Source organism: Panthera onca, chromosome A1 (assembly GCF_046562875.1).
Source record: "Panthera onca isolate mPanOnc1 chromosome A1, mPanOnc1 haplotype 2, whole genome shotgun sequence".
Classification (NCBI taxonomy): Eukaryota; Metazoa; Chordata; class Mammalia; order Carnivora; family Felidae; genus Panthera; species Panthera onca.
In genome coordinates this window covers 51823783-51849863 of record NC_138339.1, presented here as the reverse complement: position 1 = coordinate 51849863, position 26081 = coordinate 51823783, and the positions used below count along the sequence as shown (strand labels likewise).

Below are 26081 nucleotides of genomic sequence, written 5' to 3'. Positions count from 1 at the left end.
TCTCAAGGAAATCTGTCTTCCTTGCACAAATGTTTGTATCTGATGATATGGAGTGGGAGATGGGAGCTTTCATAAAATGCGATGTCAAGCTCTCTCCCCTGAAATTCTGGTATATTGGTCTAGAATAGGGCCTGAACATTCATATTTTTTTTAATTTCTGATGATTCTAGTGAGCAACCAAGGTTGAGAACCTCTCTAAGCATAGCATTGCCCCGCTAGGAAATAATCTTCATTTGGCTCAAATGGGTATGTTCTACGGCTTGGGAGGCATTGGCTGAACGGGATGATTCATGCTTCCTTAAGGGACTCTGACGCTAATCCATAAAATATCTGTGGCTGGAGTGGCAGATCCTTGAATTAGCCTATAGAGAATATCTGTGGCAGCCCCAGGTGGACCTCCTGGCTCCTGCCCCCACCCAATCTTGGCAGGCTCTCTGAGCTTGCTTCCTCTTCCACCCGCCCATCTGGCATCCGGTCTGGTAGGGTAATACTCTCCAGGCACCACCAGGTCTTTATCTTCCCTTTGTAAATTAGTCAGAACTTTCTCTGAAACCTCCATGATGCCAAATCCTGGCAGTGCAAGCACCCTTCCACATTCTAAAGAAACCAGTTGTTGGTTTTCTTGGAAATTTGCCCTAAACCCCAAATAAAATGAGCATCAAGGCAAACAGCAACAAAAGATGGCTTTTTTTCTTTTACTACAAAGAACAAGGAAGCATCAGTTATTGCTGCCTAATTGGCTGCTATAAAATCTGTGGCTTTAGGGTGGGGATAATATACTTAGGAAAGTGGTGATTTCTGAGCCAATGTTTAAGAGTACTGGCAGATGGAAAATGAAATTCCCCCCCACCTCCCCCGGTGTATAAGAAGCCAAGCTTTGAGCAGAGAGTCTTTGTTTAAAAGTGGCACTTGCAAAAGGTTTTCCAGAACCATCAGACCAAAGAATATCTTCCTAATCATAAAATTTGCCGCTTAGGCTCCTCCAGATGGCACCACAATTTCCTTCCGTGGGCCTGACTTCTCCTGTCTGGAAAGAACACAGTTAAGGTAAAGGAGGTGTCTTTGGCCCTCTGCCTCCTTTCCTTAACTTGGTTTTCCTTCCTTTCTTTCCAGACTGTCAGGGACAGCCCACAGATACACACTCCCACTTTAAAGTTAGGTAAGAGGGGCGCCTGGGTGGCTCAGTCAGTTAAGTGTCTGACTTCGGCTCAGGTCATGACCTCACGGTTTGTGAGTTCGAGCCCTGTGTGGTCGGGCTCTGTGCTGACAGCTCGGAGCCTGGAGCCTGCTTCTGATTCTGTGCCTCCCTCTCTCTCTGATCCTCCCCCACTCATGCTCTGTCTCTCTCAAAAATAAAAAAAAATAGGGGCGCCTGGGTGGCGCAGTCGGTTAAGCGTCCGACTTCAGCCAGGTCACGATCTCGCGGTCTGTGAGTTCGAGCCCCGCGTCAGGCTCTGGGCTGATGGCTCGGAGCCTGGAGCCTGTTTCCAATTCTGTGTCTCCCTCTCTCTCTCTGCCCCTCCCCCGTTCATGCTCTGTCTCTCTCTGTCCCAAAAATAAATAAAAAACGTTGAAAAAAAAAAAATTAAAAAAAAAAAAATAAATAAAATAAAATAAAAAAAAATAAACATTAAAAAAAAAAAAAGTTAGGTAAGAGTCCTGATTTAATTAGCCAAGCACACAAAATCTTTTTGGAAGTAATATGACCACACAGGGCAGGAACAGATAAAGCCTATCTCAGCTGGGCCTACCTTAACTTCCCAAAGGGTCCCAAAGGGCAGCACACAATTGCAGTGACCCTGTTCACAAAGGGTGGGGTCTTGCAAGATCTAGAAAACTCCCTTCTTGCTCACCCACTTAATTTCTTTCCTTGAGGTTATGTCCCTTTTGGACAAAGCTTACCTTAACAATCCACATGCTTCTATTTAAGCAAATATTTGTTAACATTGGGTTCTCTCGGTTCTTGAATGGAAGGCAGTATCCTCTAGGCCACAACCTCAACCTGGGCAAAAACATCAATCCCCTAGGGGCGCCTGGGTGGCTCAGTCGGTTGAGCATCCGACTTCGGCTCAGGTCATGACCTCACGGTCTGTGAGTTCGAGCCCCGCGTCGGGCTCTGGGCTGATGGCTCAGAGCCTGGAGCCTGCTTCCGATTCTGTGTCTCCCTCTCTCTGCCCCTCCCCCGTTCATGCTCTGTCTCTCTCTGTCTCAAAAATAAATAAACGTTAAAAAAAAAAAAAAACAAAACACATCACTCCCCTAAAACATATTTGAGCCTCCAGCTTCCCAGCAACCAGTTAAGTTTGTTTCCACGATAGTAATATAACCACATGGTTAAGTAAGTAGTGGAAAGTAACTAAACCTCAAAAGGTAAAAAGTAAGTCTCCCTCTCTTCTATGTTCCCCACAACCCCAGCAGCAACCATTATTTGAAGTTTCTCATGTATGACCCAGAGGTGTTTCACCTATATAGAAGCATACAAGTGTGGTAGACACATGAGCACATCCTTTACTGCACATAGGAGCATCCCCTACACATTGATTTGGACTTTGGCATTTTACTTAGTGAATCTGAGGGAATATTTCATATCTGTAGACAGACATGCTGGAGATCTACCTCATCTTTTTATTAATGGCATTAGAATTTGTTGGATGGTTGAGCCATTGCTTACACATGTATATTTTTCTATAGTATTCATTCTTCTAGCATAATTGTTAAACTGTGTATACCTTTTTTATCTTGATTGATACTTCCCAAGAGGTTGTACCAGTTTAGACACTCACCAAAAATATATACAAGTTACAGCCTAGTAGAGAGGTGAGAAGAACACCAGTGCCTACAGAAAACTGCTCTTGGTGCTGAATGTATGGGTACAGAGGGGCTATAGGCATCCAATGAATGATAGTAATCCATGTGAACTTGAGTAAGTTATCATTAAAACTGAGAAGAGACCTGAAATCATTATTACACTCTGTATTAACTAACTTGGATTTAAATACAATTTAAAAATTTTATAAATAAAAAATAAAACTGAGAAGAGAGTAGCAGATTAGCGGTTGGCCTCCTTTTCCCAGCCTTCAATGTGGAATATACCCCAGTCATGTAGCCTACAGTGTCCATATAAATCCTCACTACTCAAACTGTGGTCCTCAGACCAGCAGCATGAGCATATTTGGGAGCTTCTAGAAATGCAGATGCTCAGGCTCCACTCCTGACCCACTGAATCAGCATCTGAGTTTAAGCATCTGAGTATAAACAAGATGCCCAGTTGATTTGTGTGCATGTTAAAGTTTGGAAAGTTCTGGCATCATGTTTAAGGGTTCAGCTTTTGGCATCAGGAGGCAGAACTGGATTCAAGACCCAGCCTTTTTCTTGATTTTGTGACCTTGAACAAGTTACTTAAATTCAATGAGCCTCATTTACCTCATAATTAAAATGGGAGAATAATAGTAGCTATTTCAATGCTGTCGTGATGAGTAAATGATGTAGATAAACACACTTAGCAAAGCACCTGACTTTGTTGTAAATTGTCAATAAATGTATTCTAATGATAATAATAGGATCTTTGAGGGTATAGTGTGAGGCCTGAGATCACCTTCATCAAAGGTTTGTATGAGCTTTACATGTTCTGCAATAGAAAGAAATCTAACCAGTTGGGTACCTGACTGCCACAAAGCTCTAATCTGAAGAATTGGTAACCCACAATTTTATTTCTTTTCCTTCAGAGAAATAGACTAGCCAAAGGGCCCAGAGGTGGGTGCGGGCACTGCTTTCTCTAAGTATCCTAAGTGCCAAGTTCCTAAATGTTAATGGGCCAGACAGGAAACCAATGGGCTGTGGGCAAGAAGAACCATGAAGAACCTTGCCCCATGAAAACAGTCTGTGGTGACTGGATAAAGCTTAACTGACATCTACGGCTGACACCTGCAGGCTGGGCTTGCTGCCATTCCCAGAGAGAAGTAGGCCCTTTGCAGAGATTTTTTTTAATGCATTGCTTTATGATTGGAAGGAAATATACTAAAGAAGTATTTTAACAAAGAGATCCCATGAGTTAATCAGTGGTGGGGTAGTGTGGTGTCCTAGATAGGAGTCTGTCAACAGAAGTTTGAATGCCTGCAGTCTGCCAGGCACTGGGGACATATCACAGATTGCCTCTGCCCTCATGGCACTCATATACTAAAGGGTAAATGGACATGCAATAAATAACCCTAAATCATTTTAACTGTGTCACAATTTGGAAAGACGTAATACATAGCTTAGAGCAAAGCAGTGTGTTGTCAGAGGTTGGGAGTCAGGTGGTATGAAAGCTGCCCTAGTTCTGACCCTAATTCATTGTGAAGTCTTGAATAGTTCACCTCCCTTCTCTCTGCCATTCAATTTTGTCATCAGGAAAATGAAAGATTTGTTTTGGTGACGTCCAACCTTGTTTGCAACTCTGGGCATCTGTGGTAAGGGTTAAAAACATCCCATTCGTGTGGTGCCTGTGTGGCTCAGTTGGTTGAGTGCCAGCTCTTGTCATGATCTCATGGTTAATAAGATGGAGCCCCATGTCTGTCTCATGCAATTAGCACAGAGCCTGTGCTAGGAGTCTCTCCCTCTCCTGCTCAGCCCCTCTAAGAGGGACTATGCCTCTTTCTCTCTCTCTCTCATTCCCTCTCTCTCTCTCAGAATAAATAAAAGGGGTTTTTAAGCATCCAATTGGGGCTCCTGGGTGGCTCAGTCAGTTAAGCGTCCAACTTCAGCTCAGGTCATGATCTTACCATTCCTGGGCTTAAGCCCCATGTTGGGCTCTGTGCTGACAGCTCAGAACCTGGAGCCTGCTTCAGATTCTGTGTCTCCCTCTCTCTCTGCCCCTCACATGCTCGTACTCTGTCTCTGTCTCTCTGTCTCTCTCAAAAATAGACATTAAAAAATTTTTTAATAAAAAATAAAGCATCCCATCATGTATACCCCCCCAAATGAAGTCTATTTTCTTAAAAAAAAAAAAAAAGGAGATTCCCATAATATCTTTTATAATCTCAAATACTATCTGATGAGCCTTAAGGACTGGATATATAAACCTGTTGTGCATGGGATGCCAAACACTAAAGATGCTGTCTGTCAACAAGTATCAGAGGCTACTTCCTTCTTGTGGGGGACCTTGTCTGGCACAAAGGTTAAGAGCATGAATTCTAGTTGGACTATGTCAAATCAAGTGAAGGAGTCTCGCCTACTTACTGTGTGACCTTAGGAAAAACACTTAATCTCCCTGGATAGCAATTTCCTCATCTGATACACAGATAACCAGGAGGAGAATAGTACTCAACAGATAATGTTGCTGTGGAGATGCAATGAAATAATGGATGTACACAGAATCGATGTACACAGAAGAAGCACTATATGAATAGGAACTATCATTACTACTTTGAGAAATGAGCTCAGAGCTCCTTGAGTGATGATTGTACACTGATGACAGGCAGTAGATGGAGCCTGGAATCTGGTGAGGGGAGTCTGCCAGGGAGCATTAAGAGCATTAGTAAGGGAAGAAGTCAACTTTACCATGACCATGGAAAGGACTCAGTTAAAGGGTCTGACATCTGATTCTGGCTTTCTGCTGACTCACTGAGTGATATTGGTCATGTCAGCCATCTTTCTCAGTTTCAATTAAGTTGAGACTCATTTCATCTCAACCTGGGACTGTGAGAAGCCGGTGAGGTCACATAAAAGACATTGCTTGGAAAAGTAGGAAGAGCTTGATCAGTGTGAACTATTGCTAGGAAGATGGCATTCAAAGGCTGAGAGGTTGGATGATACATGCTCCCTTCCTTGGCTTTCTGAAAATAGTGACACCATATGGTGTGGATCGTTCACTGCTGCTTATCACAAGGCAATGAGAAGAAATGCAGATTTGTTTCAGTCTTACTAGCACTCTTCCTTTTAATAAGAAGTACTTTTTTCTGGTTGTTGTCTTCTTAAGAGGGTATGAACAAGAGGAGGTACAGTGTTGACTCTTAGAGAACACTCCAAATGAAAGCTAGAACTCTCTGCTCCCGTCCATTTCTTTTCACCTCCCTGTGCTATTGGAAAGCCCAACTCTCATCTCTGCAGGCATCAAGTATCTCCCCTGTGTGTCTGGGTTTCCTCTCCTGTGGCTCACCTGTGCCAGCAGCCCCAGGGAGGATAGAGTCTGACTTTTGAAATCATTGCATTTGGTAATCAGAGAAGACACATTCTGAGGACTCTTTATCCACAGGGTTTTGTTTCTTTTTTTTTTTTTTTAATCTCAACCTGGGTTCTTATTTGTAAAATCTGTTAGCTCATTGGCACTCAGTCTTACCCTGCATAAATTAATCAAGATTTCTTCAGTCCACGATTTTTTTTTTAATTTTTTTTTCAACGTTTTTTATTTATTTTTGGGACAGAGAGAGACAGAGCATGAACGGGGGAGGGGCAGAGAGAGAGGGAGACACAGAATCGGAAACAGGCTCCAGGCTCCGAGCCATCAGCCCAGAGCCTGACGCGGGGCTCGAACTCACGGACCGCGAGATTGTGACCTGACTGAAGTCGGACGCTTAACCGACTGCGCCACCCAGGCACCCCAGTCCACCATTTTCAACCATTAACTCTCTTTCTTCTAAACTTTAATTAACCTATGAACTATTAACACTGATATAAATGGTTTTGTGTGGCAATTTCTTTGCATGGTAGCTTTTGTCCTATCTGTTAAGAGCCAGTGTTTGTTGAACTTCTGCTTCAAACAAAACAATAGTTGGGGCTCTAGAATGTACAACTTTGTGGAAAATGCAGTCTCTATCTCTGAGGCTATTATCTCTAGAGAGATTCAATATGGATATAAAAAAATTAAATTTAAAATATAGGTCAATATGTGGTGAATTCCAAAGGGATGGTACAACTGGCAGCTTCTACAAGGATGTGAAAAATTGGAAATCCATGAGTCAGATCCTGCCCACAGATTTTTCTTTTCAAAAAACAGGAGTTGTCACATCATCTCTATCTTGAAAAATCAATAGATTTGGCAAACTGGACTAGCACCAGAGCATTTCACCAGCAGAACAGTTGCCACCTTTCACACAGGTAGCACTTGCCAGGTCTCACAGCCCCCGCCATCCCACAGTGTCCTCATCTGTACCTGGGCAACTTCCCTCATCCACCTTACCTGCCTGATTCCCGTGGAGATTCTGAGTTCAAGAACACACTATTGTGGCTCAGAAGACTGAGAACTCATTGTGGGCTGGATAAGATCTCATGAACATATGAATATTTCTCATGGATCCTGAAGTCTAGGTAGCATTTTGGTAGGCAGGAGAGGTCTTTTCAAGCAAGGTATGATCAGAGGCATAAAAAGGGAGTACATATCCAGGAGGCAGCAAACAAACCAACAGGCTGAGCTGAGGGCCTACATTGAGAAGCGGTGGAAGTAAAGAGTAGAAATGCAGACTGTGAAAACATTTAGATGCCAGACTGAATTGATTGTGCTAACAATTAAGATCTCCTGAAAGTTTTCAAGCTCAAAAATACCTTGAGGGAAAGGATGTTTTAGGAAGACGCATGGATAACATATATGAAGGGTTAGAAAGAAAAGAGGTAAGAGATAGAAATTACTTTAGAGGCTGATGCAGGAATCTAGATTTGAGGGCTAGAGGTCTGAGTCTGGCTGAAAGCATCAGCAGTGAAAGCAGGGAGCCACAGTGAGGGAAGGGCTGCCAGAGTCTATAACCAATGAGTATGTGACATGTCAGGTTGAGGGAAAGGGAGGAGTCACATAAGAATGCACTGACCAGGCCTGTGGGAGGAAGAGATGTGCTGGAGGCAGGACTTTCAGGAAGACTGTATTATCCTTTCTGCAGATGTACAAAGAATCTTCTGGAGGGGGTCTTCCTCCCCAATCCCTTCATGAAATATTCTCATCCAGGCCTTTCTTTCTCAGGAAAAAGATGTGACTCCAGACAAAAATCTACTGGCCAAAGTACAAGATGCTGCTCTGTGGCTGGAGACCTTGTCAGACACAAAACCAGCCAAGCCTTCTCTCTCCACCACCTCCTCCATTGCTGACTTCTTCCTCGCCCTAACCATCTGCAACTCCGTCATGGTCTCTACAACCACTGAGACCAGGCAGAGAGTAAGGACCACCGATAGTGGGTGGTGGGATGGATGGGAGATGGGACAAGGGGTGAAGCCCTGAATAGAGAGACAAGATACTTGGACCCTAGTCACAGCATCACCATTTCACCACTGTGGGACCTTGAACAGATTTTTTTTTCTGGGCCTCAGTTTCTTCATTTTTTAAAAGAAATGGAATAAGTTATAGATGAGCTTTCTATGTAGCTTTTAAACTTTGTATCTATCTGTCTGTAGGGTAGATATTAAGAGTTAATATTTACTAAGCAGTGCTGTGTGTCAGTCTCCATGCCAAACACATCACCTGCATTATCATTTAACCCTCACAACCCAACAACCCTGTGAGCTATGTCCTTGCATTTCACAAGTGAAGAAACAGTGGCTCAGAGAGCTTGGACAACTTCACAAAGGATGTATGGGAACTACACAGAAGAACCCTCTGTACAGCTACATAATAATATCACATTATACTGGTCTCTGTTTTTATGTGAGGGCAAATAATAATTAATAATAATAATAATAAAAACCATGGGTGAAGCTCTGCCAATTTTGAGATAATGCAGCTGTATGGCCATTTATAGAAGTTTATACTCTGAATTGTTTTTTTCAGCACTAAAGATAGATTGATCTTCGATTATCCACAGACTCTCACCCAAGCTCCCTTATGAGTGACTGAAGAGAATAATTGAGTGTTTTAACTTGTGGCTAATGAAATCAAGAAAAAGAGGGTTCACCCAGGTACCAAACCAAAGCCTCCCATATTACACTTAGATCCCATTCAGCCACTAAAAAGTCACCAAGTTATCAAAAGTTTTTAGGGAGATTTGGGAGGCAGGAAATGTTTTCTGAGAAATTAACTCTATTTTCAAGAAAGGAAGAAGTACATATTGGGAAGGACAGCATCCAACTCCCAATTTTCAAGTTAATGGGGAGATGTTAGCTGACAGGTAACTCAGGAGTCCAATCTCTGGAGCCAGGAACACCCAGATTTTAGTCCAGCTCTACTACTACACTCTAGGTGGTCATAGCCAATTTATTGAACCTCTCTGTGCCTCAGTTTCCTCATCTAGAAGTTAGGATTACATGGCATCTGCTAGAATTGCTGGGGAGGGCGAGATAAGATACTGCATGCAAGGATAAAGCAGACAAGGTCATGGGAAAAGCCCGGGGAATGTAAACTCTTACTATGGGTCTGGCTTTTGTCTCCTTTTCTTTCCTTTGTCCATGACCAAAGCAGGATTGTAAAATTGAGCATTACCAATCCCTAGAATGTCAAGGCTGGAAAGCAATATCTGGCCTAATCTTCTCATGCTGTAGGTAGGTAAACTGAGGCTCACAGAGGTGAGACTTGCCTATAATCCCTAAAGCCCCAAATAATCCATTTATTGTAAAATGACCTTCCTCTTCTGCCATAAAACAGCTTGATATTTTTTTTCCAACACTGAGAGTTAATGTTCCACTTTCCTCCTTTTACCACAAGGTCACCATGCCACCCTCTGCCAAGGCTCTGGGGACATCCCTGGAGAAGATTCAACAACTGTTCCACAGACTGAAGCTTTTGAACCTTAGCCAGTCATTCTCATCCACTGTGCCCTCTGACACTGACCTGGGAGAGAGTTTGGGGGCCAACATTCCAACCCCAGACTCAGAAGAGAGAGATGACATGTCTGTGTGCAGTGGAGGTAACTCCACTGATGGTGGCTATAGGAGCAGCACATGGGACCAGGTTGACATCCAGGGGTCTGGATTAGACGCTTCCTTGGAAGAGGTGCTGGAGGCCCCAGCTCTAGGCCTGGCCAGCCCTGAGCTCTGTTATGAGGCTGAGAGCCCTGATGAGGCAGCCCTGGTGCATGCTGCCCATGCCTACAGCTTCACTCTGGTGTCCCGGACACCAGAGCAGGTGACCGTGCGCTTGCCCCAGGGCACCTGCCTCACCTTCGATGTCCTCTGCACCCTGGGCTTTGACTCTGTCAGGAAGAGAATGTCTGTGGTTGTGAGGCACCCACTGACGGGTGAGATCATCGTCTACACCAAAGGCGCAGACTCAGTTATCATGGACCTGCTGGAAGACCCGGCCTGCGGTGAGTCCCACCTCACCAGGGTTCCGGGAAGAGGGGTCCTTGGTTTAGGAGGCAGTATGGAACAGTAATGAGGAGCTGGAGTTATAGTGTCATTTAGCCCAGCAGGTCTCAGCTGGAACAGAGGCCACAAGATGCTTTCTTCAAAGGAGTTCTCTTAAATCATGCTGCATTCTGCATCTCCTCACCCTGGATTATTACAGTGCTCATGAGCTTATTATAGTCTTATACTGAAGAAACTTCTTTATTTATCCCAGTTTCTGGTTTTCCAAACTCATTTTTTAAACATGGATTATCCACACACAATTTTTTTTCTACCAGGACACTCATTAACATAACCTAGAACACACTGTGGTCCTCTTACTTGTGGAGAGAAGCCAGCTGAACCCAGAGAAGGAAGTGACTTAATAGAGGTGGCACAGCTAACCAGTGGTAAATCCTAGGCCTAGGTATATTGAATCTCAGTTCAGAGTTCTTTCTATGCCACCAGAATTCTACACCAGGCTCAGTTCTCTCTGGGAAGCCTCAGGTGTCCCCCTTTATCATCCTTTTCCCCAGCCTCCCCCAAATGGATTTTCATAAACTTGCTCCAAGCCAGAAAAATGTTCCAAAGTCCCTACATATCAGTGTCCAATTTTGCAGCATGAATTAGTGTGCAGCCGCTTCCTTATTGCTAACAAGAAGACAGTTATGGGGCTGTGATTCTCCCAGGATAGTAGATTCCAGCCAAGCTTTAGAATTGCCCAGGCAGCCCTGTGCCTCCTGCATTATCAGCTATGGATTAAAGCCAAGAGGTTCATGGGGATTGATGAGTATTTAGAATGGGAAGGGAGCTAATTAGGTCTCTTCATCCCCAGACTCTGGCAGACAAGTGAATTCAGTGTTCCTGAGTCAAGGGAACCACGGCACTCTATCCCTGGGCAACAGCCATCCAAGCTGCCCTGGAGATATTTTTTTTATTTGTCCCTCACCTGATTCAAAAATAGAGATGCTTCCAATAAAAGACATGTACACAATATTACTATTAAAACTGAGAGTCAAAGCTTTGAAAAGCAGGGAAGAAAATAACCCAAGATGTAATATATTTACAGTGTTTGAACATTCAACTTGACCCTGAGGTTCCTAGTAGCCTGAGAAAAAAAAGTGAACACTCCAGGGCACACAGGTAGAAGGCAAAAGGGTTTCATCTTGGGGAGCTGATGTCTTTGAAAATAAAATATTGTAGATAGTGCTCAATAAGACAGTAGTGCTCAATAGGCACAAAGATTGTGCTTCAGGCACTAGGGGAAAAGTAGAACCTGAAAAATGAGAAGATAATCTTTAAAAGGATTTTTATATTGCATAAAATATCCTTGGAATAATACCATGGGAAAAATCAGAGATTTGTTGGATTTCCTTATAATTATTTTACCGTAAAGAATTGTATGTTTAATTTTTGCATTATATGAAGGGAGTAGATGAGGTACATAAAATCTGCTTGCTACTTCTGGCCTCCAAAGATTGCAATCCAGCCCTGGTAAAGAAGGATTCTGAAGCTTTCTCCCAGCTGACTTTTACACAGTGCTGCACCTGATTAGTGATGTCTGTAACATCTTAGATAAAGGAGGTGGTGATGGCATCAATCCTGCCCCATACCCACCAACCCAGGCTGAAAAATTATTTTTATCTGATAGATAAAAGTACTATAATTGCAGGAGAAAAAGATAAATTTCTTCTGAAAGAAACATGTAAGACTTCCTAAAGAGGACTTTGAGCAACACAATGAAATATTTTTATACTGGAGTTATAGGAAATGCAAAAAATATTTTTTCTAAGGCCATTTCCTATTACAGAAAGAAAGCCTAACTCAGAAAAACACCCCCCTATGTGGTGAAGAACTTAACAATGAGATTCAGATCTGTGGCTGTCTTGGGATCTAACTTGATATAAAGACTGAAATAGATGACACAGGGGATGATGGATGATATGTCTAAGACTTAGCAAACAGTTTATCCAGGGATAAACTGGCTACCTGGAAAACACCTGAGGTAATAACAAAGATTCAGACTTCTGGTCCATCCCCTGATTCAGAAGGACTTCAACTGGACCTGGGAATCTCTATTATTTGTTTAAGTTCCCAGGTGATTCTAATGCAAACAAGTGTTTGGGAACAATACCTAAAATGACCTACCTTCCCTAAATAGAACTTTTCTCAGCTAGGCCTTTTTGGTCAGATACAGAAGGCAGAGAATTTAAAGACTCCTGGAGTCATCACCTTTTGGGACGTCCTGACAGCCAAGAGAGATCTTCTATGTTTCTGGGGTGGGTTATAAGGGGATTCCTCCTCACTCATGGAGGACAATGACTATTTTACAGCAACTGATTCTGATGTGGAAAAGAAGGTAAGGAAAATCCGAGCCAGGACCCAGAAGCACCTAGACTTGTATGCAAGAGATGGCCTTCGAACACTGTGCATCGCCAAAAAGGTAAAAACAAATTTCTCCTTTAGTGGCTTTAAGGTCTCAACACTGAGTTGGTCATTTCTATTCCATTTTAGAAGGCCCTTAATAGTGGTTGTTTTAATATTTTCAAAATTTCAAACATTCCAAATTCTGACTCACCACAAAGACCAAGGATTTTGATAATTATTCTGGGACAAAACTCTGGATGGCAAGATTCCATATTAGCATGGCTTTGTTGTTCCCCATTTTTCATTATTTATACATATAATTGGTAACCCATTACTCATAAAATAATTTTTACTGTTATAATTTTACCTTCAAAGTATCCTTTTAAATTTTGCATTATTTTGCATTATTTGCCTAGATTTGAAATTCAAGAGATACTATGTGATCACATAAAATTCTAGATTTCTGATTTCTCTTATAAATGTAGAGCATCTGATGAATGGGGTCGACATTCTTGAAAGGCAGCTAATAGCTAGAACCAAGTAGTAGCTGATCCCTTTGATGAGGGATATATTCTCCTGTGTTCTGTAATTGGTCACAGCCCCTAACTTCCCTGTTGCATTGCCCTTGGCTCAGCTATAGTCATGTATTTACCCACCTCTCACCCTGCAGGCCTTTTGACTTTGCAACACCTGCAAGGAAGGCAGGCAAAGAGAGATGAATATCAGATTAGAGGCATCTAATGAGGCACCTAAAGTCAGATGGGGAGCTATGATGACATCCACTGCTAGATGGCTAAAAGTAGTTTCTTCTCTGCAGATCCTCAGAGCTCTTCATCTTTTATGGTGCTTAGTGCAGCAAAGTTTAAGAGCACCCACTTTAAAGTCAGACCTACCTGGGTACAAGTTCCAATCTCACCACCTGGTGTGTGACCTTGGGAAAGTTTCTTCACCTCTCTGAGTTTGGGATTTTCTTATCTGTAAAATATACTAATGCCTCCTACCTCAAACAGTTGTAATAGAGATTACTGAAATAACACATGTGTAGTGCCTGAGACAGTGACCAGTGCTTACTACTCCACAGATTATAATTATACCCTTACCACCTTCTATTTTCCCCTGAAATTATTTGTGCCTACTTTGCCTCCTCTAATAAGACTGTGAATTCCTCAAAAGCAAAGGCCTATTGTGTCCCCTTGGTTTTCCTTATAATTCCATGTTGGACAAAAGAATAATTTATTGTAATAAGAGACAGTATGCATGTAATGCTAACAGAGGGATATAAATGTGCTGTGGACTTCAAAGGAGGAAGAGATGCCCTCTAGTTTGGTTCTTCCAGCTATTGGGTACTCCAATTGCTGCCACCTCTCTACCTGGCTCTCCATCCTTCAACTGATGTCTTCAAGGAACAGAAAGAAAGCCAAGTCCATTGCTTGCATTTGCCCCTCCCTGTGACTGACCCCTTCTTATCAGTGTATCTCAACTTGGACTTCACTTTGTCTAAGAAAACTAAAAATCCAAATGAAATAATCCTTCTTCCCACAGCTATCACCCTATCCAGTCACATTCTATCATGTCACTCTTTATTTTCCTAAAATTATCTGTTCTTTTAAATAATTTACATGGATTAATATCTCTCACCCTCCACTACCCCATAAGCCCAGGAATCTTGTCTGTCTTAATCACTGCTATACCTCCAGTGCCCAGAGCATAGCAGGAGCAGGGGCTCAATGGATGTTTGGTGATAATGGAACATGAGGATCAATCCTTCGTTGATTCATGCATTCAAAACAAACAAACAAACAAAAAAACATTGAGGAGAAATAATTGTGTAGGGAAGCTCAGACAGGCCAGGCACATCTGAATTGGCCAGTATTCACCCAGCATTGTGAAAGAACCTCTTCCTGTTCCGTAGGTCATAAGTGAAGATGACTTCCGACGATGGGCCAGTTTCCGGTGTGAGGCGGAGGCATCCCTCGACAACCGAGATGAGCTTCTAATGGAGACGGCACAACATCTGGAGAATCAACTCACCTTACTCGGTAGCTAAAAATAAGTCATCATTAAATTAAAAAAAAAAAAATGCTACAAGCTGGAAAGGGAGTTCTTGGCCCGACTCTGACACTGCTACAGATGTGTCTCAATTAGGAACCTTCCCTGGAGTGCCCTTCCAGGTATTTGGCACAAATGGTGCCAATATCCAACCCAGACTCCACACACCACTTCCTGAGGATGCCCAGGAGCATTCCCACACTTTCTGTTGGACAAAACCCAGGAGCTTGGTTGCTTCTCCATTTTTTCAAATGCTTATTGAGCACCTACTATATGCCAAGGTGCATGCTAGGCATTGGGACTAGGGAACAAGAGCCACAGGCCCTATCTTCTCAGAGCTCAATCTAGCAAGGAAACTGGATGATTCAACAAGGAATTTCAAGTGAGTGTGATGAGGGTTGGGCTGGAAGACATGCCTGGTTGTATGGGACCACAATCTAGACTGGGGCCAAGGAGAGTGCAGGAAGGTAAGAACTGAGCCGAGCAATGGAGCTAGTCAGGCAAAAAGGAAGAATTTTCAGGCAGAGGGAGGGGACAGAATGAAGAGATAGAGGTGAGACAGACCCAAGAGGCTAGGAACTCCAAGGTCTGCTATGACTGGACCACAGAGTTGGGGGGAGAAATGATGTGAGGTGGGAAAGGTCAGTATGACCCAGGTTATGAAGGCACTTAAATCATATGCTAACAGTTTAGAGAGAAGGGAGTAAAAGCAGGGACAGGTTCATGCTTTACAAAAATTACTCTGGCTGCTGCTGTATGGAAATTTGATTGATACACTGAGGGAAGACGAGAAGCAGGGAGACCAGCTAAGACTGTAGTATTGTGTTTCTGTGGGAGAAAAAGCATTTACCCAGGTAGAAGGAGGAAGCTTTATTTAATCAGGGTTAATTACCTCACAGCTCAGGAGCAAGATCTGAAAAAGGCAACATGTGACAGCACCCTGCCACTGGCCACATGGCTAAAGCCTTCTTTCATCTTGGGAGGCAATGCTGAACTGGGGATGAGGGCCAAATCTTGGCCTTGTGCTATATACAACCCCCACCCCCCTGAGCTTTAGTTTCTCTTCTGTATAAACCATACTGCTCCAAGCTCTCAGCCACGCAGGGGTGCAAGGCGACAGACCTAGGGTTGCTGAAAGAAGATGGTGATGCCTTTACATACTAAATATAGCAACAGGATTTGGCAGGAGGAGTGGCAAGCAAGGGAGACCATTTGTTCCCCACCTCCTTCTGCCTTATTTTTGTTCCTGTGTTTTGATTCCAGGACCTTTGCCTATTGCCTCCCAAAGCCCCTCTGAAAGCTGGCCATGAGAACTTATTTTAACAGAAACCAGAGGGTAGCCAGGCCAGACAGCTCTATCCACCACACGAGGCCACAGAATGTCATCCCATTAGGGCATGTGACTCCTTCCTCACCTGCCTGAGGCTGCTTTTGTTTCAGGGGAGGGTTCTAGTTTCAGTCAGTGAGAGGTGCTCCTCAGCTGGTTCGGCATGAAAGAGAACGTGCTTGTCAAGATCTGTTGGCTTCCCTTTCTGGGAAAGACTTTCACCACCTCTCTGTTTCATTTTTTCTTTCACACAAATAAATGTGTTTTTCCTCTCTCCTCCTTCACTCTGCCTCCCTATAGTATAAATCAGCTTCAGAATCTCACCTTCCAGGCTAACCCTTGGAGAGAAAGACAAGGATTGAAGCAACGCTTATCATGGGGTTGTTTACCTGCACATCTGAGCCTGCAATACAAAAGAGGCACTTATCAGGATAGAGTCATCATTTTTGTTCCCTCAAAGTGGCTTTGGAAGGAGAGGACTGGGACTGGGAAGAGATTTCATCTTACCACCAAGAATCTGCCCTGTCACTAATACTGCATTTGCATTTACACTGAGTCCCACACCATGAAATGGTCTTTTCAGTATCCATCCAGTGTAACTGCTTTGCCAACCTATTGTCAGTAGGGATTGTTAAAAGAAATGAAATGCCTTGCTCCTGCCCAGAGTGAAGTGGGTAGCCATTAGTCTGTGGTCTGAAAAGAATCTCAATTTAAATACAGATTTTTGCCTAATCAGTTAGTAACTATTTGATATTTGGGTATATATTCATCAGGGTTGGTGCAAAGCTTGAGATCATTCAAAAATTATGGAATCTGCATGTTTAATTCCAAGATTATCATCAAAAACCTGAGTCCTTATTTTGCTGTGAACTGTTAGAGAGCAAAGGTCTCAGTCTCTCTACTTCTCTCCACTCCCATTGCTGGTAGGCCCACAGGGGCTACTCCTCCACAACTCTGCTAAACCTCTAATCTCATCCTGCTTCCCAATCTGTTCCCTAGAATGATCTTCTTAAAACTCAAAACTGATCCTGTCACTCTCCAACTTAACTCCCTTTAATAGCTTTCTTGTCTACCAAATAAATTCCAAATCCTTTAATGCTCTGACAAGGCTCTGCATGATCCAACAGCCTTACCTCCCTTCCTGGCCCCATCTTTCACCCCATTCTGCCTCCCTTTCTTCACCTTCATCTACTCTGGCCTCTGAGCCTTCATACATGCTCATCACTCTACCTGGAATTCTCCTCCTTTGCCACTTCTTGGCCTTATCTTCCAGGTCTGAGCTTAAGTAGCACTTCCTAGCAAGGCCTTCCCTGACTATCTAGATGAAGTTCAGGTCTTCTAGTATATGTTCACCTGGCATCCTGGGCTTTGCCCCTCATATAGTTCAGTTATAAATTCTTTTTCAATAATCTTTTCAGCTGCAAGAGGGACCAGCTCCGTTTCACTGCTGTATCTTGGGTGCTTAGCAGAGCCTAGAACATTGGAGATATTTAGTAATCATTGTCTGACTTGATAGGGCTTTGGGGAAATTAAACAGCTACTTTTTCACTCTAAATGTAAGCTCTGGTGTCTTTGATCACTCCAGGAGCCACTGGGATTGAAGACCAGCTGCAAGAAGGGGTTCCAGACACAATTGCTGCTCTGCGGGAAGCTGGGATCCAGCTCTGGGTCTTGACTGGAGATAAGCAGGAGACAGCAGTTAATATCGCCTATTCCTGCAGATTGTTAGATCAGACTGACACTGTTTACTCCATTAATACAGAAAATCAGGTGAGGCCAAAGTAGGGACCACATGTCCAAGTGCAGAACAGCCCCTAGACCAACAAGAGATAGGGTTATGGGAGGGATTTGGGTGCAGAGGGGAAGCACCCCTACCCTTAAAATATCACTGAACCTTGGGGCTCAGAGGTCCCCAGAAATCATCCACCTCATCCCCATGCATGGCTGACCAGTTTGATTATATTACATCTAGTAGTACATGTTAGAAAGTTTTGATCTTCCAGATTTCACCTTTGGCCCAATCTCCTCATTTTACAAATAAGGAAACTAAAGACCCTTGAGACTAAGTCACTTGCCCAGGGTCACCCTGATAGTTTCTAATAGAACTAAGTCTAGAACACCGTTCTCTGCCAGGCCAGTGCTATCTTCATTATACCACATTGTTTGCTCACAGAACCCCAGTTGTTAGTTTCTTATACTTTGGACTAACTCTTCCATTGAAAAAGCCCCAACTAAATTGAAATGATTATGAGTTTAAAACTGCAGCTCCAATTTGTATGTCAGATTGGTTTGCCACAGAATAAAACCTGAAGGAAATGATTCATGAGACCAGTAAATTTTGACAGGATAGGAGAGAGAGAAGCAAAGTCCTAAAACTGCAATTTTAAACCCCAGTAGGTTGTGGGTGGCAGGGGATGGGGTTTGGAGAAAGGGCTGTGTAAAATCTGGAGAAGAGTATTCAAAGTTATAATACAATTTTATATTTAGGAGAAAAAATCTATTTTCACAATGCAAACCACAGAAAGTGAAATTTTAACACCTTGGTTGATGAATATGGGAAGTAGGCATTGAGATGTATGCTTCCAAAAGGAAGCAGGAAAACATTGTCCTGGAAGGGCAGTGGGAGCAGGGCACTGGAAGGGAGACCTAGACACACCATGGGAGAAAGGATGGAGAAGAGGGAGGAACATGGGAAAGAACAGCACAAAAACAGGATACAGGGACAGTGCCGGAACCTCTTTTGGTTTTGCTTAAAACAGATATGGACCCAGAATAGAAGTTCAGAAGATTTAACTCTGGTTTTTATTCCGTAACAAATCCATATCACATACTTTTTAAACAGTAGTGTATACTATGAAAAGTGCCTGAGGCCCTTTAGATGAATTGGAAAAATCACTTTCTTGTCAGGTGCACAGATTATGCTCTGCTTATATTAAACTCCAATGAATTTTCAAAATGAAAATAATCTTGGGGAAATATTTGGCATTAATATTATGCTTAGGAAAGAAAGTAATTTGCTGCTTGCTTGAGTACTTGATCCCTGTAATAGCGTTGATGTCTGCCTGCCCTACTCACAATGGAAATTCTGTTTGCAATGATCATTTCACTTCAGGTAATTCCAGGAGGAGGACATGGGCAAACTTGTGAGTCAGCCAGTCCAAGGGGGATAGAGTGGGCTTCTGTGGTTTCTGTTAAATACAATGCATTCCTATAGGAAGCTGAAGATGTTTAACAATTAATTATCCAATGTTCCTAAGGAATAGCATGTCACATTTCATGTTTGGTTCAGTCAATGTTGAATCATTCAAAGATGTTTGGGACCCTGATGGTACCTGAATGTTAGGACCAGCCCATGCCCTGAGTCCTTTAAACCTGTAAGATTAGTCTTTCTACCTGAGAAAAAGTGGTGGGTACATGGAAATGTTAAGCCAAAAACAGGAAATCCATTCCAAATCTCAGATTTATTTAAACCTTAGTTTAATATAATTATGTATTCAGTGGATATTTCCTCCAAGGGTTTTAATCTGCCTAATTCATTATAAATTGATTTAGGGCTACTGTTTCTTTGTTATGTATCTTAAAGCTGTAAGCAGGTTATGGGACCTCTGTAGACCTCAAGGTTCTCTTTCATAAAATGAGAGAATTACTATCATCATCAGTGGAAGTGCTGGTCTGTCAAGGAATTTAGAAGGAACTAGAGCATTAAAAACCAATAACAGAAATGATTGTCATTATTAGTAGCGTATATTGAAAGCTTAATATGGTCCAGATATCATACCTCCCTAAACTTCACCCTCATCATATGTAAAATAGGGATTAGAAAGATTTATTTCAGAGGCTATTGGGAGGATTAAATAAGATCATAGAAGAAAAATACTTATTAGCACAGTATTTAACACACTCCAAAATTCAGTGGCTGAAAACAACCAACATTTATTATCCCACAGTTTCTGTGGGTTAGGAGTCCAGGGTCAGCTTAGCTGGGTACCTCTGGTTCAAAGTCTCTCTGAAGGCTGAATTCAACCTGTCAGGTCTGTGGGCTCATCTAAAGGCCCCAACTAGTGGGTTGTTTGGGAATGAAGAGAAGGCCATCCTCAAAGCTTACAGACATGATTGCTGGCAAACTTCATTTCCTTACCACATGGGCCTCTCCATAGAGCTGTTTCACAACATGGCAGCTGCTTTCTCCCACAGCAAGCCATCCAAGAGAGAGGGAAAAGAGTGCCAAATTGGAAGCCACAAGTCTTTTTATAAGCTAATCTGGAAAGTGACATCCTATCACTTTTGCAGAATTCTCTACATTAGAAAGGAATTGCTAGGTGTGGCTCATAACCAAGGGGAGGGATTGCACAGGGGCATGCATCCCAGAATGGCAGAGATCATTGAGAACCATCTTGGAGGCTGCCTACCACAGTACCCGGCATACACTAAAGGTTAAATGAATGGTAACTATTGTGGTTATTACATCATACTTTGAAATAAGCAAATTCAGAAATTTTATTTTGAAACATATCTCCAGTGACTTCCTGCAGTCCTGCGTTGGAGGAATTTATATAATTTATGCTGGCCCCAACTCCCAGCAAGGACTATCTTGATCTCTTTCCCAGATAAGTGCCTCAGGCATAACCACCCACCCCTGGCACAGCTTCCTCTCACCCCTCTAGGTTCTGGGCATACCCTACTGCTTGCAACACTCAATTTAGCATCCCCTAAGGGAAGACTCGGGAATGATTAACTGCAGTTTTGCTCACTCCACAAGAAAGTATCCCAAATAATCTCAGAAGCTTCTAGATCAATGGTCCCCAAACCTGTCATATCAGAAAAATCTTCACAATTTTTGCTTAAATCCACATATTACCTGTACTTTTTTTTTCCAGTAATGAATTCATTTAAATTGACTCACTTTGAACACTTTTAAATTTATTTTTAGAATAATTTTTTAGGACTATACTAAATGAAAACCATCATCCTTGCCATGGATAAAAGAACACTGCTAAATAAAGATCATGTGAACAAAACAATGCTATTAAAATCAATAATACTACTGACTGCCACAACTTTATTTGAAAGTAATGTTGCAAAATCTAATAAGGTACTAAGGATATATTTAGAACCAAAATCTGACTTGATCTCTGATATAATCAAAAGTAAAAGAGGAAATGAATGCTTCACTATGTTTCGAGGTAAATGTCAGAAAAAATACGTTTCTTTACATCAGTAAAATGTTCACATTCATAGTCAGTTTTAACATGTATGAGCAACACATTCATATCAACAGGTAAACACGCAGTGTATTTTTTCAATTGGGAAGCGATAATTCAAGCAGTGATGATCTGCCTCCACTAGTAAGTTGGATGAGCTAGTGCAAGTTACTAAAGATTTCACTGTTTCAACTTCCTCATCACTCAGTTTCCTCAGGAGAACCAAAATGATTTGTAAGAAATAAGCACTGTATTATCATGACATATCATTATTTACCATCACATTCATATTTATTAGCTTATACCGTCCCTGTATCATTCCCCATCTTGCTGAGCTATTTCCACTCCCATTGCCTAGCAGTCTCTCCTATTTTGCCATTAATTTGCTTCCAAATTAATATTGCTTTGATGCTTTTTGAAAGGTTGAAGAGAAATGTAAGAATCAGAAAATGATTCCTGGGTAATCTCTATGGTGGTAGAATTTCATAACTATTTTACTAAAAGATAAAGTGAGATCTTTAACCTACATTTCTGTGTTGTTTACTAATACCATACTTGTTATTCTGACTCTATAGGAAACCTGTGAATCCATCCTTAACTATGCACTGGAAGAAGTGAAGCAATTTCATGGACCACAGAAGCCAAACCGCAAGCTCTTTGGGCTCTGCCTACCTTCTGAGACACCACCTCCTACCTCAAGAGCTGCAGTTCCAGAAGTTGGATTGGTCATCAATGGGAAGACATTGAATGCCATTTTCCAGGGAAAGCTGGAGATGAAATTTTTAGAGCTGACTCAGTATTGCCGGTCTGTCCTATGCTGCCGTTCTACCCCTCTCCAGAAGAGTATGATAGTCAAGCTGGTGCGAGACAAGTTGAGCGTCATGACCCTTTCCATAGGTACCCATCATGCTGAGATGTGGGTGCAGCTTGTAAGGCTGATCTGACAAAAGTCCTGGGCCAGAGGTGGGAGGTCACATATCAAAGTTGAGACAGCCAGGCTGAGGATCATTTTCTCAGACTGAGAGAGTTCAAAGTGACAATCAATACGTGGCAGCTGGAGATGAAACAGAGGCTAAGTAGAGTGAGAAAGTGATTCACAGCTCTGAGGATTAGCAGGTCACAAAGGAAAACAGGGCTTGGATGGAGGTCAAAGCCAAAAGAGACCTCAAATTTAGAACATTCACATAACTCAATAATGTACACTCAGGCCAATCAGTTCTGGGATGCAGACCATTTCCCTTTCGATACTTAACACATGGCATAATAACATAAACCTAAGATGTTTGTGGATTTGATATTCTGCATATTGACGGCTGGTGGGGAGATTTTAGAAGCTGAGACTTTCACATATGTTCATTCCTAAATACAAGGCCCAGCACAAAGCACATTCTCAACAAATGCTAGCCTCTTGGTTGATGAAAAAATTTCTCATAAGAGACTAAACTTTAATCATGGTTAAGGCAGAGAAATAAAAACTGTACCTACATCAACAAGCAAACCTGGTTTGCAGGAATCTTCATGATGTAGTCTCTGCTAACCCTCCAGTCATGTCCTTAACCACAGAAACCCCTGTCCCCAACATTTGAACTCCATGCTCCAGTCAAATGGAACTGCCTCCATTCTCCATGAGGTTTGTCCTATCTCTCTCACTCCCAGGCCTTTGTACAAGCTATTTCCTCTATAAAACACCCCTTCTTCTAATCCCACCTAACTTTCCTTATCTCTGAGAACTCCCACAGCACACAGCCCTCAGAGCTGCAGAGCACTGGTTTGCCTTCTGTGAGGGCCTGCTCAGCAGACCATGAGTTCCTTGAATAGAGGGACCATATCATTCATACCATTTCATCCCATGCTCTGCACACTCCAAGCACATAGTAAATATTGCATTCATTTAAGGATATTCTTGCAGATGGTTCCAGGTTCTATCCTTCCTACACAGACATGGAAAGAGATTTTCCTTCCTGGCATTTCAAATAACTCTATATTATATATTGTTTTTTTCTCCCATTCTTCAGGTAAAAGCAGTTCAAAACAAAAAGGGGAGGGGAGGAGTGGGTAGACAGGATACAGGGAGCAAAACTTTAGCAACTGCATCCTAATTTTATTCCCTGAATTGCCCTCTTCAGAACTTTAGACACACACAAGGCAACAGCCCAGGACTGACTCCCTGAGGTAAGAAATTGGTTCTGCTGCCATAGAGGCAGAAATAAAAACAGCAGGGTAAGCAATGGCATGATTCCACACCTCTACTTCCAGTAGTTTGCTAACAGAAGAGGTTAAAGGGTGGACTTGTTTGCCATGGGGAAGATAAAAATTATGTCCTGTTATGCTATCATGAAAAAAAAGTAATCATTACAAAAATAATGGCTACTTATAGTGAGAAAATTGTTAATATTAACAAATTTCATTGCCAAATAATTAAGGGAAGAAAATTCTCCCAATCCCATAGTCTCTATGGTATCTAATATAAATTTAATTACATATTATTATGAGAACTTACTGGAAAAAGAGGTGTGGCCAGGAGGAGAATAAAGGCAATGCAGTCCACAAACCAGTCCACCAGGATGAATCCAGCCCACTACATGGTTTTGCAGGGATACGAAGAACGATTTTTATGTTTTTAAATGTAAAACGTGTAAAAGACTGCCTCTCAGCAAGAACAGTTGTTCAATTTTGCTTCTTGGCCACAGAGCTTAAAATATTTACTATCTGGCCCCTTACAGAAAAAGTTTGCTAAACTCTATTCTGAAAGATAAAGCTCTGGGAAAAGCCAGGTTTGTAAGGAAAGCCTCAATTGTGTAGAGCTGTGCTGTCCAAAATGGTTGACACCCAGCTCTGCATAGGTATGGAAATTTAAAATTAAACAAAATTTCACCAGCTGCATTTCAATGGTCACATGGGGCTAGTGGTTTCCCTCTTTGACTGTAAAGATATAGCACATTTCCATTATCACAGAAAAAGCTATTTGACAGTGCTGGAAGCTATGTGTATATGTGTATTTCCATGCCCTAACCTCCAATTTTCTGAAACAACTTAGTTCATTAAATGGGAACTCAGTGTGATTAAATGTTCCTCAACCAAAAAAACCCAGTCGATCCTATTTTCCTATATTCAGAAACAAAACTGAATACCATCCCTGTCCCTGGACACTATTGACAATCTTTGATGATTTAGCTGTCCAGACATTCTAGCAGTCTTAATATGGTCAGTATTTTAAGTTATACTGAGTTAGGAAAGTTATCAGAAAGATCTTAGTGCCAATGCTTCTGGGCCTTTTCCCTAGCTGTATTACCCTTGCTAAATCTCTACTTTGCTCAAATTCTCCATTTAGTCATTAGTAAAGTCCACTGTAACATTTGTGAAGGCCTTTTTTGTAAACTGTAAAGCACTGCTCAAGTCTCAGTCACTACTGTATTCCCAATACCTAATGTGCCTAGAAAAAAAGACACAATAAACATTTGTTGAATAATAGAGCTTCTTGTCAAAAAAGAAAAAACCTCTCTCAGGCCAAATAGCAGTGACTTTTCCTATAGGACTAATCAGAGCATTGTAAAAGGATTCGATTATATACATATGGGGACACGTTAGAGCCACTCATGTAACACCCTTTTCATTGTCATGCAGCAATTAGACCAGCAATAAAGATACCTCATGACATCTCTTCTTTCAGGTGATGGAGCAAACGATGTAAGCATGATTCATGCTGCTGACATTGGAATTGGAATATCTGGACAGGAAGGCCTGCAGGTATTGTTCCCCTCCATTCTTCTCCTTTCTACCCTAACTCCCCTTATTGGAGAGTTATGGAATTCCCCACAGTGTTGGAGGAATCTCTCCCCAAGAGCTTTGCAGAATTATCATCTTAGAGTTGGGGGGTGGGGGGGGGGGGGGGCTTCCTTCTTATGTAACTTACTTCCTCTTACATAACCTCCATCACTATACCCCTGCTGCCCAGTCCCTCTGGTACAGAGGAAAATAGAAAGATGTTTGGCTTTTTATAGACAGCTGGCAATACCTGTATTCTAAAGCCAAAGAGTGCCTAACCATTCAGGTAGGGCTAAGCCTTCCTCTGACTCCATATTTCCTCCCTGTAGCCTATACCCACATCCAAGGGTATAGTGCCCTCCATGAGCAGTGACAGATATAAGAACATTTGAAAACACATTTCAATTGCCATTTTAGTCTTGATGGCTAGATTGACCTATAAATTGTTTGGTACACTTTAATAGACATACCTAAGTCAAAATTCAGCTTGGGACAAGCATATAACTTGAGCTACTAATGTCTCCCATTAAAACAAACCCCACCTTATCATTCTGAACTATTAACAATCATATTCCCACCTCTGGTGCATACAATAGGTATTGCCTAAGTTTGTTGATAAGGATGAAAGAACGCAGTTACCTTTTGAGTATCTACCATATGCCAGCACTCTACTAGGCACCTCACTTGATTCTCCAATTAACATGAACAATCACAACCCCATGTGTTAGGGATTATTACTCCATTCTTTCAAATGAAACTTAGTCTGGGAGAGGTTAAACAGTCTGACCAAGACTCACACCAGGATTTATAACCAGGCATATTTCAATTTTATACTCTTAAAAGAGTACTAAGAGCTATGTCTTGTTCTAAGCAATCCTAAGGGCAGAAGACATATTTCAGCTCCATGTAAAGGAAGAACTATCCAACCATCAGCTCCATCTGAGAATGGATCAAATGGTCTGCCACAGGAGGTGACCAAGGGAGTTGAGAGGTTTGAGAATTACTTGCACAGAAGCCCCTACTCTCTGGTTAGCCATCATATCTCTAGCATGGTGCCAACACATTTTAGGCCATAGTTACTGTTTATTGGATAAACAGAAGGAGACGAAGGGCCAGACTAGACCAGTGGTCCCTTATGAGCTGCCTTTCTTGGA

At 42.1% G+C, this 26081-nt stretch overlaps 1 protein-coding gene across 2 annotated transcripts in view; it reads left to right on the top strand.

Moving 5' to 3' along the window:
- The window catches only part of ATP10B (ATPase phospholipid transporting 10B (putative)), a 262525-nt gene that overhangs the window by 209045 nt on the left and 27399 nt on the right, over positions 1 to 26081 (top strand). For both annotated transcript variants that reach the window (XM_060634929.3, XM_078446512.2), the window contains 7 exons: positions 7928 to 8119; positions 9599 to 10199; positions 12552 to 12661; positions 14498 to 14624; positions 17547 to 17731; positions 21738 to 22059; positions 24833 to 24909. In XM_060634929.3, coding sequence (XP_060490912.1) covers positions 7928 to 8119; positions 9599 to 10199; positions 12552 to 12661; positions 14498 to 14624; positions 17547 to 17731; positions 21738 to 22059; positions 24833 to 24909 — 1614 coding nt within the window. The remainder of the gene's footprint in view (positions 1 to 7927; positions 8120 to 9598; positions 10200 to 12551; positions 12662 to 14497; positions 14625 to 17546; positions 17732 to 21737; positions 22060 to 24832; positions 24910 to 26081) is intronic.